A 20,112-nucleotide genomic window follows, 5' to 3' on the forward strand; every position below is an offset into this window, starting at 1 on the left:
GTGAGGGAAGCAAGGCGGCCTGCTGCCAGCGTAAATCAGTGTCATGCCCTTGAGCCACACCTTACCGGAGCAGCATGTCACTAAAGCACTGTCCTTGCTTTCCAGCGTCTGCTTGTGAGAAGACACAGCGAAACACGAGGCTGAGTGGAATCTTTGATACAGGCGTTTCAACTTGAAGGTGGGAAAACAGCTAACTGGGAGCAGAACAAAAAGTCTGGTTAAGATCTAAAAATGATGTTATACAGTATATTGTGTTGACAATGGGACTTACATGAGCCAAAATATGCTCAAACACTCTTTAAATCCACATCTATTCAAGCTCAAGTTTATTTAATTACATTTTTACTTTTGCATTTTATCGTGTCGCTAACGGGCAATAATGCCCTGTGAAACTCCCATGATCCCACGCTGCATCCTGGCATAATCAAACTAGGTCTTTTGTTATTGTTTTGAACAAGAGACCCCAAAAATTATCTACTGTGACTTTAAACTAAAACAATTTGCGCCAGTCAAAATATATAATGGTGCAAAGGAAAGAAAAAAAAAATATGAGAACAGTATGGCCTAGAATTTCAGTTGTTATTTCACACTGATTCTCTGCACTATACAGTATGATATATACCACAAATGACCAAATAAGTCACACACTCAAGTATTTGGTTGGACCAACTTTAGCTTGACTATAGCAAAAGGCACAGCATTAATTTATAATTCACATTTGCACTAATTTTATTTTACTATTAAAAACATGGTTGTTCTATGTGATTATTTTTTGGTATAACATAATTCATGTAACCTGAATTAATTAAATTAGTTTCTGTAGTGAGTGTGAGGGATTACAGGGAGGTTCTTAGATTTAAAGTTGTAATGTATATAGCCTTTAAATACCAACAAATGTCCACTTCATTCTAACCATTGTCAAATGAGTTCACACAAGGCAGATTGAGCTCCATTAGCTCCATAGAACTCCTAAGTACAGTAGTGATTTTCCCTGCTGCACACACGACTGACGCAGGCATGGCAGAAGCAGAAGCAGCTCCATGGCACAAGTAAAGCCAGACGGCCGCATTCACCTGGTCTACGGCTCAAAACGGCAAGTAGTTTAAATGGATTCAGTTGCTAAAAATAAACCTGAACACACATTGGGGGCTGGCACAATCGTATTTTAATCACAATCTCAGGAACCTGATGTCTGATATTGAAAATGTGTGCTGTGACAGAGGCACACTAAGCAAATCAAGCGCTTCCTAAACCACTGCCTGACTGTGTGCCTGCATGTTCCAAAGCAGACTGAATACTGCAAGTTTAGTCATGTACGGCCAAAGTGGATCTCTCTATATGGGAGTGAGTGTGTGTGTGTGTTCTTGTGGTTGTTGGATCTATTTGGTAGAGACTAAAACCTGGTCCTTATGAGACAATAAATTAAGATTAGGGATAATGCTTTGTTAGGGTTTAAATGGGAATAAAATTTGGGAATTTCTTTAAAAGACAAACATAACTTGTTTTTTTTAACTTAAAAAATAGGTTAATTTACAAACAGCAGTACAAACCAAGGATATTTTAAAGAAACACATGCAGCACACCTTTAACACACCTTCCCTTCTAAAATTAAAAGCAATATCTCCCAACTATTCTATACATTTTCCACCCCTGACCTGTATAAACACTTTCAGTCAAAGGAAACATTGGTGCATCTAAAACACGCTTCTACAACTTGTAAACTCCTTTCTCTTTCTCTGAATTTAAGGGTCACATTTATTCCCCCTTGTATTTCCGGGATTTCACAACTGTCTTTTAAAAGGAAGTGAACAACTAGATGACAGTCTTTCGTTTTGGCCGCCCGTTAATCAGACGAACCTCTGGATGCCCTCCTGCCGCACCCTGTCAGACACACCATTATCTCACCGGTGGAAAAGTGGTTGGACACGACCAAACAGGGGTCAGCTGAAGACGTGGTCGATTACCAGGCAGCTGATTGGATCACTGGGACTAAGTTGAGCTGGCCAATTTGTGGATGTTGCGGAGGAGAGTCCTGCTGTATTCCCTGTGGTCAAGCGGTTGGATTTCCATCACGGTTACCTTCACTCGACTCTCGTCCTAAGGAGGGAAGACAAGCAGCCTTGGTTTTAACTGGTAAAAAAAGAAGACATTCCTACCACTATTCAATCATGAATTCTTCAAAAATGTACTGAAACCAACATGCATTTTAGTAAATACTGTTTAATTAACTTAGTGAACTTGTAAGTTTACTTATAACCTATTGAAACGATCAGTCACTTGCCCGTCTATCATAGACACTATCATAGACAAGTCTTTGCCTTGTTTTAGACGGACAGACTGATGGATAGTTCGCTATAGATAGATGAACTTAAACCAAGGATAAGAAAGCCAGGTCAAACACACAAGATATGATTGACAACATCACTGAAAGCACTTTAGGACAACAACACATCGACCAAATTCAGCATTTCTTGGTCACACTTTATATTAAGGAACACATATTCACCATTTACTAGGTGCTTACCAATGTGCATATAAGTAGCATACTAGCCCTTTATTAATTATTATAAAACCTTAATCAGAAACAATCTTAATTCAGGTTGTAATAGAGGTAGAATAAGGTTATGTAAAATAAGGTGTTAATATGTGCTTAATAATTACTAATAAAGGGCTAGTATGCTACTTACAGTATATTAAGTGTGACCCATTTCTCTTCTTTAGGCTATCAGTTTTGCTTTTTGTTTTGTTTATTTATCCCTGTATCACTTTCTTTTCATGTTAACACCATTTTTGACAATCAGGGTCCAACTTTGACGCGGTACAAACTATCGGTGAAACTTGGAATTAAAGAAAACGCAAACAATGCCACTAGAGCTGAAACAATACAAAACATTAATCGATTACTAAATTAATTGTCAACTATTTTGATAGTCGATTAATCGGTTTGAAGCTGTGTTCATGATTAAAATGATTGTTTTAGCTTCTTAAATGTGAATAGTTTCGGGTTTTGTTTGTGCCAGATAACAAAGAAATCATTCAAAACTGAATCATTTTGGTTTGTGGACATAATGAGACATTTGAAAACATCATCATTTCCAGGTTTGACAAACACTGATCGACCTTTTTTAACGCTTTTTGACATTTTATGGCCCAACGATGACTCGATTATGAAAATAATCGTTAGTTGTAGCTCTCAATGCCACATTAAAATGAAGGTTTCAAACAAGCAAGCAAATGCGACGCAAATCAGTGCAATTTTAGACCAAAGTTAAGACTTATTTGTAGAATCTTATCGTCACCATCAGCAACACAACAAATATTACAGTGGCTTCTGATTAAGATGTGAAGCCTTAAACTAATTTTCATGCAACGAGTGTGCAACGATTCATTAATCAGTTTAGAAATTCAGCCTGCACCAACAGCATCAAAGACTTCACACTCTCCCATTCATTTCATATGTTTCAATGTGCATCTACCACAGGATACCAGACAAATAAAACAATAAGGGTGGCTGTCAACACAAAGGCCCCACTTGACAAAAGGTATAAAACTTGTTTAAATCAAAAAGTTTTCCAAGAGGGCCGACTGCTGGCTGAGGGATTGTTAATTTAACATGCACAGACTGATATTCAACACCACAACACATCAGGAAAACATTATTCACTGGCCTGACATTCACCCCTATTCTCCAAGTCAGTTTCAGATAACAGGGTGAGGCGAGGTTCTTCCCTGAAGAATTAAACACAACTTCTAGATGCCGGTGCACTAACAGAACATGTACACAAATACCTTGAAGCAAAAACCAGACGCGCGCACACACACATACTTTCCACTGATGCCACAACCTCAGAGAATTAATGAGATACTACACCGAGAAACACAATTTTACAACACTGAACAGTAAAATTACATAAAAGAAGAGAATCCCCGAGGAGGCATTTGGATAATGAGGCTGTAAATAGTGGTTCACAGTGATGGGACGTGAATGAGAATTACAGCCCATCTACAACCAAAGCCTCAGCTTCTTTGTCATACTACTGGCCAGAGTGTGGGGTAACGTGGTAATGCACTCCGATTACATATTGGTTTTACTGTTTATCCCTTTATTTTTTTTGAGGCAGGAAAAGGAAAATCATGCCAGGAATTGGTTCTGTTTCTCATGTTGTTTGACAGGCAGACAGACAGCTGTCTGTGGGCTGAGGCTGTCAAGACGAGGATTAACTTCATGGAAGTATTTTGCAAAATATCACAGTCAAATTTAAGTTGTGAACGGGTCACAAGAGTCTTTCAACTGCAAGGCCATCGGAGGAAGAGGAAGAGGAGAAGGATGATTCCACTGACAGCAGCATACTGCAACCACGGGCAACAAGTAACAGTTTCCTACGTTCCTTCTTCCCCTACAATCATCAATACATATCCCATGTCATGAGTCAAAGGAGGAACGTAACCTGACGGAAAAACGTTTTCTGCTACATAAACAAAAAATGGAGGAGACAGAAGTGAAAAAGAAAAGGTTTCAGTGTTTGGAACAACACATCATGATCAACAGCAGTATCTTTGTAATGTAACTAGTTACAGTTCATCTTTCTGACACTGCTGAGTCCTTAACCTTTTGCCCAGTGACGACAATCCCATTCAATATCATCTCATCATCCATGGACGGCTAATGGTAAATGGTCTGTATTTATATAGTGCTTGATTAATGTTTGATGACCATTCAAAGCTGCGTTACACTACAGTTTTTGTCATTCACTCATTCACTCATACAGCGCCGGCACAAAGTTACAGTTTGTAGCATTTCTGCATCTCTATATTGTATAATCGCTGTATAACAATTGTTGTATGATTTTCGTGGCCTTAGAAAAAAGCAATTTATAATAATATAAGCACAGTCCTCCACCATCGCCACACCCCATGTTCCTACAGGAGCTCACGCCAACAAACTCCAACCACGAAGAAGAAATTACATCACGTGGTGTAAATGATGGAGCTGGGAATTGAACCAACAACCTTCGAGTTGAAAGACGACTCACTCTACCACTGAGCTACCACCGCTCCCGATAACTACACAAAAAGATTTGGGATGCTCAACTCCGCCACATTCAGGAAACAGGTGTCAGCCCCAAAGAAGTCACGATTCTGAAAAATAGGAAGCACTATACACGTTATATCGCTGTGCACTGATTTATTTATCAAAGCGGTAAACACTATCTCAGAGTGACAAATATTTCTCTGGGCTGTGATATTTTATGCTAGTAACCCAAGGCGTGATAACGCTATTTTATTTTACCTGTAAAACATCAGCGTGTCACTGCGAGGCTGCACAATAACGCACTGTAATAACTAATCACAGCGACAATCTGGTCTGAATACAAAACGCAGCACAGGTTATGCAAATGATTTGATAGGCAGCGTTTTTGAAATGTTCGAGTGTGTATCATACACCTCATTTCCTCTGACCTTTTTCACAAGCTGAGGGACGGCGAGAAACACCTGAATGTGATGTTGATGAACTCTGCTAAGAGTGCGGTTTGTTGATTAAATAAAGTGGGTGTATTAAGTGTCATTGTGTGCCACTCAATAGCCTGCTCACACGAGCTCGGGAAAAACCAGCCCCCTGCACTAATCTGCTCACTGAGGTAAAATCAATTCACTTCAGACAAAAGAGACGAAACTTTCTCTCACACAAGCAGCTATGTTTCCACATGCACAGTCGCATTTTTGTCTATATGTAACATTTGATTGTGAAAAACGTGTGACCAATTTTGCTTTGAGATAAAACAATATGATTCGGATTATTTGGCATATCTAGAAAATCATAATTGGGGTTGGGGTATGACTGAAAACACCAAGAAGCACCCACCAAAAGTCTCAGGAGTGGATTCTCTTCCTATAAAACCCCATGCACATTCAGCAGTATGACAGGACTAACGCTTATTGCAGTGGAGGGGTGGGGGTTGTGGTAATTACTCAGGGGGGGGCGACAGACGTTGAGCAGTGAGCTTTAATTTGCTGTATTTGAATAGAAACAGTGGTACAAAATTGAGGGTGAGGTGGAACCACTCAATTGAATTATACACTCTTTTCTGTTCTGTGCTCATCCTTGAATCACAAGGTTTATAAAAGATAGTAGGACACATTGAAGTATTGAGGTATTTAGAACAATTAAAACAAAACTACAGAGTCAGTGATTTGTGATGAAGTGAGTTTCTCAGTGAGGTGAGATGTCATCTTAATGAAATCTCAGAATAGAATTGAAATACTATTGAGAACCTGATAATATTTATTTATTTATCTGTATAAACCACAGTGGGGCTGAACCGGGGGGCCTGCCCCACTATTTGAGAAGCACTGCATTAATGTCTTCTAGCTGCAGTTGCATTTACTTCTCTTAACTACCAAAATCTGTAAAATCTGTAATTGGCCCAGGGGCAAATGGCTGAACTTTTGCTTTAAACGAGAGAACACATTATATTACAATACAGTTGTGACACCGTATTACATTGATGGTCGGTCTTTACACACGTTATGTTCCACACTGCTGTGGAATTTGCCATTTTTCAAATTTCCCTCAGAGGACAATTTACCAAGACCATTCAAGCTACCGACTACTTCTTTTAAACGGCCCTTACATAATGCTGCCCTACGGACAAACTGTATTTTAAACCCCACGACTGATGAGACTATAATAAAACAACAACAACAAAAACAATGGGAGAAACAACAAGAAAACCATCAGTATATTGTTTGTTCAGTATTGCTCGCTGTAATGAAAAATGCAGCCTAGGGCATCTGCTAGTGCGCCTTCTGCCTTGCTGTTGATGGTCTGTAGGAGCGGAATGTCGCCATTTGCTATGAAAGGACACTCAAGCTCTTTTTATTTCACATGTGAAAATCATTCTTTGTAATTTAACAGCATCAAAAGGAAAAGGGGCATTTATGTGCATAATGGCTGAATGGCAATATTTTGCCTCGACTTTTATTGACTCTAATGAAAAGGTTTTTGCATTCATGAGGAATGCCTTACGAACTCGGCATCGCTTATCCTGCAGGTTTTTCCTGCGGTCAGGACACAGACCATTCAACATCTCAGTCATTCCTTTTGGACTGTTTCCTCTGCAGCAAATTAGTTTGTGAATAATCAAGTTAATTAGGCTTAGACAGACAACAGCGAAATGCAAATTAGTGGCTAATTAAGAGAAATTAATCCACAGCCGCATTTGTTTTGTCATCCAAACTACACTGGCTACTTAACAACTCTTGTCATTGTGATACTAATTAAAATGATCTTACATTTGTGTATTTTTTGGATCTTGTTTTTGGCTTTCACATGTATTGGGACCAAAGTTCAGTGGAAGATGACAACCAAAAAGTCATGTTGATGAAAATCCTGGACTGTATTTGCTCTAGGGTATGTCAATTTTGTTTAATTGTTGTATTTACCATTTAGTTTTTAAATCAAACATTCCTGACAGCCTGGCCTGCCACCAGTACATCCTGAAGGTGGCAACTGAACTGCAGGGAGTTAATACTGATCAAAACACTCAATTTATAAACAATGCAAACACCCAGTTAACGAGTAAACCTTTTGTTTTCTTTTTTCTTTTATTTAAAACCTTATTTTATTCACATTCTATTAAGCTCCAGTTCATTGCTACTCACGTTGTATGTTTCAAGCTTGACTCTGTTTTTAAAGATGTGGGTTGTGAAGTTGGCTTTCTGGAAGACTTCCTCAAATGCAGTCTCATCCTGAATAAGACACACACAAACACACACGCACATGAATACACAAACTAAGTAAAACATTACAGGCAATTTTCTGGTCAGTTGTAAACAAACAAACTTGAGCATACCGTGTCTCTTAAGTGTCCCAGTGTGTCCGCACTGTGGCCCAACAGGACCTCAGCCGTCTCCTGGAAGCACGTCACCCACTGGTTATCCCCGAAGTCTGCCAAGTTGGCCTACAAGTCAGACAGACGGAGACAATGAGGACATTAGAGACATATTATGTCTGTATGTTTGAGTGAAATAAGACAATAAGTGACAAAACACCAGCATCACTGAAAGTGTGAGCCAAACAGGCATAAGTGATGTACATTGTGTGCACTTACAGAAAGTATGAGTCTGTACTTAAAGTTTGGAAACTGTCTGTTACACTTGTCGCAGCGGTACATCCCGTCAGGTTGTTCTATAACCTTCCTGTTGCAGTCTGCAGACGGACAAGCCTGGTACAGACAATTCTCCTTGCGAGTGTACACAACTGTTGCCACACAGCTGAAATACTCCGCCTGAATTGAGAAAAATGTATTGTTGAGTTAGGCTCGCAAGATCGATAAATAGTGCTGAATCACATCAAACTGGTGTCATTTTAATACATAACATGAGGCGTACAGTTCATTTTCAGGTGCTGTCACCTCACACATTACTGTACTGAGGAGAAATCAAAGCTACACATACAAATATGGGAACAAATATTCCAAACACATTAACCTTAAACACAATAATTATTAAAAACACCCAAATATCTTTCCCTGTTTAACTGGTAGCTCTTCCCTTTGAGTAAGTCTGTATTTGCCTGTACCAACAGATGATTAAAAACATGACAAAAAAATTGATTTGTCCTTGTGACTGCCCGAGAGATGCCTTGTTTCATTAAAATATCTTGTTATTTTGTTTAGAGTCTTGAGTTAAAGCTGCTTTTCCAAGAGTGATTCAGTCACATTTTTAATTTGCAAATGTTTATTGTATTTAGTAAAGCAAATACATCTGTTCCAATATGGCAATTTCTAAATAAATTAAGTTTCAGTAGGTCCTGAATAAGTCACCATATTTGTCATTGTTGAACTTGAATGATAAAAAAAAACAAAAACAAAAAAAACATCCTTTCCTTACTAAAATCCTGTGTGCATTGAAGACAGTAAACTTTTTAGCGATCTTAAAATACAACAATGACTAGACTGGAAAAAGACACCTCATCAAAGTGTTTGGTATGTAGGAGGTAACATCTTGGTAGATGAGCAAGATGCCAGGTGGCTCAGGCCACACAAACACAATGAATAACCAATAGTCCACAGGACAAGAGAACACAACGTGTCAAACTCTTTCCTGTGGGGGTACAACTGCAAAAAGGACAGCAGTCTTACCCATCATAAACTACATCTTACAATTCTGGGTCAAATCTGAGATTTCTTTCCTGCATTTTGTTTTCCATTTTAAATCCTAACTGCAGCAAATATCATGAAACTCTTAAGTCCATCACAGATGTAAATACATCAAACAAGGAGGAGCTCATTATGAAGCAAACAGAGCCATTCAACAATTTAAAAATAAACTGCTTGGTGAGAGTAAAAACGAGAAACAGCGAACAAAACTGTAATTAACCTTGACATTGTGAGCATAACTGTTGTCACATTGTGCCCGGTTGGTAGTTGGTGCACAGCATTTACAGATCTCAATTTCACTTCCAAACCATGTCGGCACAGTTCAGAGGGTTCAAGAATTTTATGCATAATAGATGTGAGAAATGACGACTCTCTCTTGCTCACTCTCTCTCTCTCTTATATTTCAACACTAATGTACTCATACACACCAACCCACTAACATTACACCCGTCAAACACGCCAGTTTATATACAAAAAAAACAAACCTAAGTGTTTGCAATACATATATAATGAGCACAACTTTCAGTTATGAATTTAAATTAAAGAGTACACCCTCAAAAAGAATCAAATTAAAATGCAGCAATGACGTTGTAATTTAAACAGATATTAGCACCTTAGGCGTCAGAACACACACTGGTAAAATCAACAGCAGAAAAGGGAAAGAAATGCCAACTCTGGGGGAAAGAAAGATATTCTCATATCCTGTTGAGAAGCACAGCATTCAATTTCCATAAATATAAATATAAAGAATGCAAACAGTGGACCGACTGGGTCTCACTGGGAGGAGGAGATGGGGGGGGGGGGGGGTTACATGTCTGCATGCAAATAGACGTGCGTGGATTTAAGAAAAACCAACACATAGCATACAACATGTGCCTTAAACAAGATGTTGGCATTCTGGCCAATGAAATGCTTGTTCCTACGATGACAAGTACAAGCTAGAACTGACTCATTTATAACGTTGGCCTAGATAAGTCTATCAAAGACTCTTGTTAGGATACTGGCAGAATTCACACAAAGCTGAGTGAGATGTTCGCGATGAGATGTTCCCTTTTTTTTAATTCTACATTCCTCATGAGATGGTTGATGTTATCCTTTGTCCCCATGACCTCTACAGATACTGTCAGTCAGACTGAGACTGAGAGCTCTCCGAAATGTTCTCTACTGATTCACAGCCTCATAATCTGTCCACCCACCCGTCTACCCAGTACCCACATCACATAGCAAGAACCCCTACAACACTTAGTAAGAAGGTTTTATTAATTGGGAGAATTTTCCCCTTAGCAACAGCCCTCTCCTACTCAGCACACCCCCTCCCATGTTTCTGCCGTTGTTCCTGCCGCATCACATTTTGCAGACATGGGCAGATGAGAGTGCTGGAAGCCAAGAGAGGTGGGAAGACAAGTGGTGAGGAAGGTGGTGGGAGGGTGGACATGGCAGTTGGAAAAATACAGGATGCTTTCATTCAAGGCTTGTTCACGACTCATTGTGTTGACAGAAGCTACGGAGAATATGATGATGGAGGTCAGCTCAATCTGGACGCTTCCATTACAACAGGCCCACTCTAAATAAATTCCCCTGCATTTGCAATCATCTCTCCCCCTTCCCCTTCAGTGTGTTTTTCTTCCCTCTTCCTCTGTATTCCAGTGTGTATGCAGAAGCCTTAGGGCAAAGTCTTAACCTTAAGCACACTGTGGAGAACCAAGATGAAGAGCATGACTAACACTGCACACAAAAACAGATACACAATAACACTCTCAAGACACACAGACATAAAAAAATATGTGAGCAGACTCTCCTAAAGAGAGAGAGAGAGAGTGTGTGTGTGAGAGAGAGAGAGAGAGAGACACACACACAGACATACCAACCATACACACAATTGCTTTCATCCTAATCACAGAAAATCCCTGTGTCACCTTCTGGCACCTAAATGCAATTAAAATTTGTATGTGGAAAGGCAACCAAGTGAAAATCTACTTCACATAATTGACGTGGCTGCACATGCCAACTTTAATGCCTGTCCTCAAACCCAAACACACACCGTTTCATTAATTAGGAATGACTTGTACACTCACATTCACACACTCACACAGCGTCTCACACATGTGGCACACGGTGGAGAAAAGGTAGAGGAACAAATCAGATTGCTTAAAAGTATAAGCTAATGATTTGGATTTCCAAGGCAGTGCCTCAGAGTATGTGATAGACATCCACCTTAGAGCCCTTCAATTACAGAAATGGTTCGGGGTATGCAAGGCAGAGAAAGAAAAGAGGAAAAAACAATGGGAATATGACAGACAAAAACAGAAAAAATGATGGAAAAATCTGAGCTTAAATTATATCCACAATAACCTTTCAACTCTTTTCCTCCATTCTGCCAGCTAACTGTTCCTATTTGCATTCCTTTTCTTAAGATCCCTTTTCACTCGGCTCTATTTATCACCACGCGCTCTCCCTTTTCCCCCATTTTCTTCCTGAGGTCTTTTTTCCTTCCATCTTTCACTGTAGCTTTGTAAGTGACAGGAAGTTTAAGTGTCTCTGCTTGGCCTGTGTACACCTTCTCTCTCTCCCATGTTCTCAGACTGTGCTACTTCCCCTCTGGTAATGTTATGCCCTGTAGGCTTCAACATCTCCAAAACATAAATAGAAACATAAATAGAAATTTTCAAATGACATTGATGCTTGACTTCTTATTGTGTGGAATGACGGTGACTAATTGAAAATAAACCCAACATTTTATGAAAGGCACATACCAGGCTTTAGTGGAAAAAAATTATAATTCTCTGAGAAGAAACTCCTTGAACTGGCATGAGGGCTTCCATATGCTACCCCAGTCACATATGGTACTTCATTCAATGCTGCTAAATATGTGCGCATCACTATCCACCACACACACAGGGCTAAAACAAGACCACAAAACCACAACTCGAGTCTACAAAGTCATTGCAACATGCCGCCGTGAATGGAAGCCTGACTCTGAGGAGGTGTCAGTTTTATAGATCGGTAAATCCATGTCTGTACGCGTACAATTTTCTTTGATACTAAGATAATAAGAGACTTCCAGTCTGATCTCTGATTTTCAAAATTTTGTTCAATTCCACAAGCAGTTAATATAGCAAATATGTGCTGCTACATAAAACATAAGCCATAGCAATGGGGGTAGTAAGAGTAAGAAAGAGAAACAAGTCAAAAACGTCAAAGTGATGGATTTGCTGCTGTGTGTCTTAAACCTTTCATGATGACAGACTGACACCGAAACCCAGTGTTTACCCTGCTTTTCTAACAACGTGAAAACATTCGGAGGAATCAAACTGTCTGTTGCACAGTAGTTATGTTGACATTATACCATCTGTTGTAGGGTTCTTTTTCTTTCCTTTTCAAACAGTAGCCAGCTGCATGCATGACAGACGGACTTACTGACTCACGGACCAATCTGTTTCCAGCAATGTGTTTCCTTGCTCACCATTTTATCTCTGGTATTTTTTTTTTGGTTTTGGTGAACCAGTCCTTCTATGTTGCTTTTGCATTTAGGTGCACTTATTAATACAGACCTCCTTTTTTAAAAAGATAATTTCCCTGTTGTACGTATGTACTGCATATGAACATATATTTATGGAATACATGCAAGTAAGTAGGTCTGTGTGCACTGTACCTTCTCCTCTTGTCCCATCTGTTCATTCTTTACATCACTCAGTGTTTTCCAGTTTATCCTCGATGCGCTGCTCGCTGACCCTGTGTATGTCAGGGACTGGCTCTCAACAGCATAGCCTTCCTGGTCGTACCTTGACAATAAATGTATAGAGCACAAATAATAATAATAATGATAAAGGTATGAACAAACATGCTCAACATACACACATATGTTTCCTTGCTTATGAATGTACAGCACTTTGTGTGAAATATGTCATACATTAGAGTGTAAGGAGAGAGAATGAAAGAAAACATTAAGAAAGGACAGACTGCTGCAGTGCATTTTACCACGAAGGTACGCTCACCTAATGAACCACGTATACCAAGGTGCTATATTAGAGATAAAATGCCATTAATCTTATTCATAAATGAACAAGTCTGGGGGAAAAGGTGCTTGCAAAAGGAGGTGTATATGTGTTTGTGAAAATATTGTATTAACACACTTTGATATCTCCTCTGAGGGAGCATTGCGTCGTTAACGCTGTATTTGCTTTGCTATCGAAAGAGACCCTCCTCAGCTGTGACTGAACTGATTTCCAGCCACTGCATCTGCATTCTGTCATCTCTTATCTGACACACTGACTGCTATCTACACGCATTCATACATCAATCGGTCCTCAAATTTATTTCAGGCCATGTACACTGGGGGACTAGAAGAGGAACAAAACCAACCCATTTGTGTTTTTGTCTACCCACTCCATCTATTCATTTATCTACCTCTTTAATATGCCCTTTAGCATCTTAATGTATCAGTGTGACTCCTGCTCTACATTCCCGGTGAGCAGAACAATCCAATCAAGGCATCATCCAAATTCATCACTTTCCTTCAATTAGCAACAGCCCAGTCAAAACAAAACCCACAAAGAAACACATCACCATGGGGGTCAGACTGATTTGCACTCTTTGTAGAGTGCAAATCTACATGCTAAAAAGGACTGTTAAACACAATTTTTTTTTATCAATAACATTCATTGTCATTTATTTACATTGCATTCTCAAAGATTTACCATGACACGCAGGCCCATAGGTCCCAAATCCCTTTCCCCTTCATTTGCTGTAGTCTAAATGATGTCGGGAGCATGCTGTTTGATGCAATTTTGGCTTAAAATTAGTAGTGTGATACACAAGAAGACGTATGTACTCTGAAGCCTTATGTACACACAGAATAAAAAGCCCCATTTATATTTCAGGGGTGGCCAGACATGGGGAACTTAATGAGTGTATGAGTCATAATTCAAAATCCCTTCACAGTAACTGGAATCCATTTTGATGCAGCTCGCTGTATGCTCATCTTTCTGTACATGTTGTACAGTACCAGCACAGAGCTAGAATCCAGAAATATGCCTGTTCCGCTGTTCTGTTATTCCCGCTATCCAATCCTGTCTACATCCTGTCTCGAGTCCTGCTAAGACTGATGACGCACATGCCACCGGGGTCCTGGCAAGTGTTCATCAAGGCTTTTACAAAGTTTATTAATTTGTGGGTTTTTTGTTTGAAAAGGTTCTGTGTTTAGCATTTAAGTTGTTTTTTGTTTGATCCACTGTGGCAAACCCTGGGAGGGAGAAGCCCGGAAGAAAAAAACAAAACAAAATACAAAACAATGTACATGCCAGCTGAAAAACTATAGACAATTCAATGTATGAGTTAGTGTGACTCACCAGGCCCTCAATCTGAAAGCCTCTGGTATGTCTGGGTTGACCATGACTGTTGAGCTGAACAAAGTAGAGAGAGATATGCCTCCAAAATCTGACAAGCGAGCTCCTTTAATGGCAACCACAGGCTCCCTTGTGCAATTAAACTTCTCTGCCTTGAGAGAGGGGAAAAAAACAGTGTTACAGTAAGAGAGCAACTGATGATAGAAGTGGATGTCTGTGGCTCAGGAGGTAGAGTGGGTCGTCAACTAAGCTGAAGGTCGGTGGTTTTCTTGAGTGAAACACAGAGCACCAAATGTCCCATTTTCAAGTGTTGTATGAATGTTTGTATCTGCGAATGTGTCTTGCAGCGTAAAACGCTTTGATTGATCATTAATATTGGCAAGTAATTCATATAAGCAGACAATCTACCATTTAGCTATGTTATTGTATGCTCAGTCTGAGTCTGCAGGCTGGAAAGTAAAATGTGGTTTGTGTAGTTTGCTTTGATAATTGGACTCACTTCAAATTCATTTGAAAGTAATTTTTAGATCTTGGCAATGAGGAGGGATTAAACTCTTGCACATTCAATGACCTTAGAGAAAAAAATACTGCCATTTCATGAACATTTAAGAGATATTTAGCCTTCTGTATCAAACCAGGGAATGTGATCCAAAACCCTACTAAAGGTCAAAGGAATGGATTTGAATGATCCAAATTTTACAGCCCAGTAAACTCAGTCAAAAATGCTCGGCATGCAAGAGCACACAGAGTCACGTGGTGTGCACTGACAGGGATACACGCCCACATGGACACCATCATAACATCATAAACATATGATTCATTAGAGTTGGCACCATATGTTTTAATATTAAACATCACCCTTGGATAAACAAAAAGAGAGAAAGAGAGAAGGAGAGAGAGACAGAGAGAGACAGGGGATTACAGTTATTACCTCCTCTCCCCACAGTGTGACTGTCACCACTGTTTCAGTTGTGTCTATCAGGCTGATGGCCCTCTTGGAAACTTCTCTGCTGGTCTTAGTGGTGATTTTGGATACATCCTCTGCACTCTTACACACACCGATAATATCTATAGGCAGAGAGAACCATTATATTTCCATCTATAGATAGCTTGTGAATATAGGGAGACAAATATGGCTACTGAGACATAAGAAAAAGGAGGCAATGGTGCAATATGTGAACAGAGCCTTGGCACGAAGTGTAAAAAGGGCCCTCTGGATATTCACTACATTATGTAAATTGTTATTGCATTGTAAGCAGTAAAGATCCAAACCAGCAGAGATGACATTGCTCTGATATTGCCAAGTCGCATCAGACTGACAAATGTCATAAAAGGCTGGCTAACATCCAGGCCCATATTCACAAATCATAACAAACAAACAAACTCATTCTTCATTCATGTTTTCTGTCATGCTCAAGGCCTAACCACATCATTCAGGATGACTGCTCTAAAGAGCAGTCATCACTGAGGTGGCCCTCCATGACTAATAATAAAAACTTAACAGGGCAAGTAAATGTTATCTGTGAAGGACCAACAACAAATTAGGTTTTTAGATGGTTTCTGAAAACAAGGCAAACAAATACACATTCACTCACATGGAGAATTAGAGGAAAAACACAAAAGCATTTGTTTCAAGCATCTGCAAAGTGGATTTCAGTATTTTAAATTGTGCATTGTATTATTGGGGTTTTTAGCGACTGCAGTCTTCTTTCTTACCTCAGAAACATCACTATTGTGGTAAACAAATTCCTGTTGATCATCTAAGACTACTGCCCACACATTATATAATATGACTGGGCAGAATTATAGAACAGACTTCTGGAACGAGTGATTCTCTGAGCTTCATCCTCCCGTCTGCCACCTCCACTAACCTTTCTCTAAACCCCCCTCCCCCTGTTCCTCCATTGCGCTCTTGTCTGTGCTTTCTCAGCGCTGCTTAATTCCATTATGATTGAAACGATGTCACCCACCTCTGAACTCCATTATCACCACAGAAACAGGCCGACAGTTCTCATTACCATGTTATAATCCCCTATTTAACAGAGGCGCAGTGAGAGAGCGGAAGTGGAGAGAGGGTGAGACAACAGATGATGCACAGGACGTGTACTGCTGCCCTTCTGAGACCAATGTTAACACACTCCTGCAGGTAAACTGCTGAGTGCATCCCTTAACTGAGTAGTTTGCTACTGGGCTGGCTTGTGCTACCCAATGCTTACACTAATTTAATTGTGCAATATTACTGCTCAGATATAAACCAACAATAGTCTAATCTCAGAAGGTTGGACTAGGTTATTTTCTTTACGACCATTAAGTTCTTCTCAAACACTTTAAAGAATCAATAACCCTGCTTGCCTTCCAGTTGTTGCTGTTGTGTTTTGCTGACGCAATGCAGTAAAGGCACTTAACTACAGTGCAGTTCAAATATCACATCTGGACGAGTGATGCAACATATGGACCTGTGCTGATAGGTGTCGTGAGAACAGAAGTAATTGTTCCAACCCAAAGACGTCGTCCAAAGGGCAATAATTCTGCATCCAAACAATATTTTGTGTAAAAAATGCCCGTTTCAGTTTTACCATATACTTGGCACTACAGACAACAGTTTGTCTTTCAGTAAAAGGACCAAAAGCAGATTCAAAAATTGAAGTCATATCACTTGCTTGAACCTCACTGGGACATGCCTCTTTATCTGTAGTTGTGATAATTCCCATAAGAATTCCCATTAACCTCTTTTTCTGTATATCTGAATTAACCTTCCCTCTCACCTTGTCATAATGTATCCTTCCACACTTCGGTTTCATGAGTGACTGGCAGGTGCCCATCTAATAGTAATTTAAATTAAATTGCTTAGGTTTACTTAATTGAAAGATGGTCCATCCGATAATTCACAGCTTTAAATACTAACAACTGACAATCCTGTCATCTTGGAATGAGTCAATCTGATACTCACTATCGGTCTAATACTGTTGAAAATGATTTGATCTGATATCGGACAAAGTCAAATCCAATGTTATCTTTAAACCCTAATTATCACGTAATCGGGCTTCACAAAGCATAGGCTGTAGAACGAGATGTGCACCACCAACATGCGAGCAGGACAGTGATCATGTCAGCTGTGTGCATTTGTTTTAAGCTTGAAAAAGGGGGAAAACAAAAACAAAAAACAGTTAAGCTAAGATAAGTTAACAGTTAAGCTCATCCATTTCTCCTTTTATGTGAGGAAAATATTTGTTACTCAGTTGGAGCATAATGTTTTTGAAATGGCTAAATGACTTGGTGGGATGAGAGAACTTATTTAAAGAGGTAAAAGGACTGATATTGATACCAAGGGTATTCTAGGCTTTGATATTGGTATAAGACAAAGTCATATTTAGCCATCCTATTGTTGTCATGCACAGATAATCTGACACTTTTCTACCAAAGTTCACCAGACTTAACAATGTGCTCACTATTACAAGGCCATCGTTGTTTAAGGGGATTAGAATACAAACTAACTGAGTTCAGTAGTTGCCATCTTCATGCAGGTTGTTGGCGAGTATAGTCCTCCACTGCACCTGTCCAACCTGTATATCATTCACATTGCTGTAATATTCTCTTCTAATCTAATAGCTAAATAATTCCCTCCTATATTAGTCATGGCCCACTTTGTTTTAGTCTTTGACTTTATGTCACAAAAATCACTGCTTTATTTCAGTGCCATCACGGTGCAGAGCAGCTGTGATGACGTCAATGACAGCTCTTTTATTTATATCTTCTGACTGTTTCACATTCTCCAACCTCTAAATAGACTAAAAAAATGTTTTTCTATTTCCTGACAAATTTCAGGTATGTGGGGTGAAAGTAATATTTTGAGAATGACACCTTATCACTCTTAGGCAGAGAAAGTAAGCTACTTTACACTGAATTACAGGTATAATTTTAGGGGCACAATGATGCCAAATGTCAAATCTTATGAAAACAGCTATCAGTTGGTTGACAAAAGAAAAAAAAATAGTTCCATTTTGTTTTCATTGTATGACTGATGTGTTGCTTTTACTTGCACTGAGACAGATGAATGAACATGTTTGTTGTGTTTTTGGCTCATGGGGGCACAAGACTTTCAAGTCTATGGCAACATATTCTTAAGCATACACTTGAAGTGGCTTCAAATTGATTATGTGAACCTTCTCTGGAATGTTTTCTGCCTTATGTCCCGTTTGGAAGTGAGGATGTGCCTACCTGTCACATGTGCATTTCATGTGTGGGTGGTACAGTGCAGCAAGTACTGACTATGTTTCAGTACCTCATGTAATCACACTTCAAAAATCTAAACTCCTAATCGCTTAAGGATCTCTTTAAATGAGGCCCAATGTGTTCTAGCCAGACAATTCTTTACTGACATCAGTCATAGGAATCACTTAAGGCATAACTTTAGGCATCATCATAAGCTTTCTTTTCCACCTAATTGGACAACCTACAAACACAGCAGCCAAAAGAATGTATTAAATATCTCGCCCAATTTGTGCACTTCCATTTATGACTTTCATACATTTCACATTTGGCAGTAACACATTTCTGTCAGTAACACCATTACTCAAAAATAATTAAAAATAAAAGCTCTACCTGCTTACTCACCTGTTCTTTTACTGGTCTCCGGGTAAAGAAAATACATAATTAAATGAATCTCAATGCAACATCTCTTACCAAGGATGGTGTCTTTCTCTTTGTTTTCCAGCTCCGCAATGGGCACAAAGTCAAAGTGCAGTGTGGGGACACCTTGACTGTCATCACACAACACAATGGAGGAATGAGCATGGAGGGTAATCTCATAGTCATGCTTCAGTTTGTTGAACTGTTTGTTGGCGATCTTCACCGTAGCTTTGGAGATGTAGTACACCTACAAGGAACAAATAAATATGGTGCTTCGTAAAAATAGACTTAATCAAGCTGCGTATTTCCAGTAAATGTGAGGCAACTGTTCAAAATGGACAAATACTTTATTGATCCTGCCAAGGAAATTCTTCTTCTTCTACAAACACCTCTTAATAGAAATGGAAAACACTTGAGGTCCAGCTAAGATGTGGCTTCATATCAGCCCCATCACTTCTCTAATTCACCAGAAAATAAGAAGCTGCTGTGGGCAAGTTTGCTAGACAGTACACGTCTTCATTTGGTTTCCCAGCTCAATACATTATCCAATCTCTCAGCCTCCGAGTTTGTTTGTGTGACCTGATCTCTTTCCCTGACTTCTCTTTTTCATCCCACACAAAGACAGAAGCATGAAACTAACGTGATAAGCATGCTGGCCACTCAGAGCCGGTCACACCCACTCACTAGTCTGTCAACGCTTAGAACACAGAGGGAAGACAGATTCATCCCTTTATTTATCTTTGGAGAGCAGAGGGCACAAATTGGATCGGGGGCTGTGTTGGGAGTCCCTGCCAGTAACTGATACCTAAGTCTGTGCGACTAGCAAAATGATGGCCAGGGTTAATTGAGTTATTAAGCTCTACCGACCGGATTGAGTTGAGCAAGAGCACCCGCATGTGTTCTAACTGCTCCAAATGCATCAATATGGGAACATATGCAAAGAGCATGCACTGAGGGCATTGCCCTGAGACTGCTGC

The 20,112-nt window shown here is 39.6% G+C and overlaps 1 protein-coding gene across 1 annotated transcript in view; it reads right to left on the reverse strand.

Annotated features, from left to right (window-relative positions):
• Nucleotides 1–313: 313 nt before the first annotated feature.
• The window catches only part of LOC131458749 (replication protein A 70 kDa DNA-binding subunit-like), a 30,180-nt gene continuing 10,381 nt past the window's right edge, over nt 314–20,112 (reverse strand). Inside the window, exons 10-17 of the mRNA XM_058627980.1 lie at nt 19,190–19,382; nt 15,438–15,574; nt 14,510–14,658; nt 12,814–12,943; nt 8,112–8,288; nt 7,854–7,961; nt 7,663–7,749; nt 314–2,097 (exon numbers count right to left, since the gene is read on the reverse strand). Coding sequence (XP_058483963.1) covers nt 1,990–2,097; nt 7,663–7,749; nt 7,854–7,961; nt 8,112–8,288; nt 12,814–12,943; nt 14,510–14,658; nt 15,438–15,574; nt 19,190–19,382 — 1,089 coding nt within the window. The 3' untranslated portion in view covers nt 314–1,989. The remainder of the gene's footprint in view (nt 2,098–7,662; nt 7,750–7,853; nt 7,962–8,111; nt 8,289–12,813; nt 12,944–14,509; nt 14,659–15,437; nt 15,575–19,189; nt 19,383–20,112) is intronic.

This window comes from Solea solea, chromosome 4 (assembly GCF_958295425.1).
Source record: "Solea solea chromosome 4, fSolSol10.1, whole genome shotgun sequence".
Lineage (NCBI taxonomy): Eukaryota > Metazoa > Chordata > Actinopteri > Pleuronectiformes > Soleidae > Solea > Solea solea.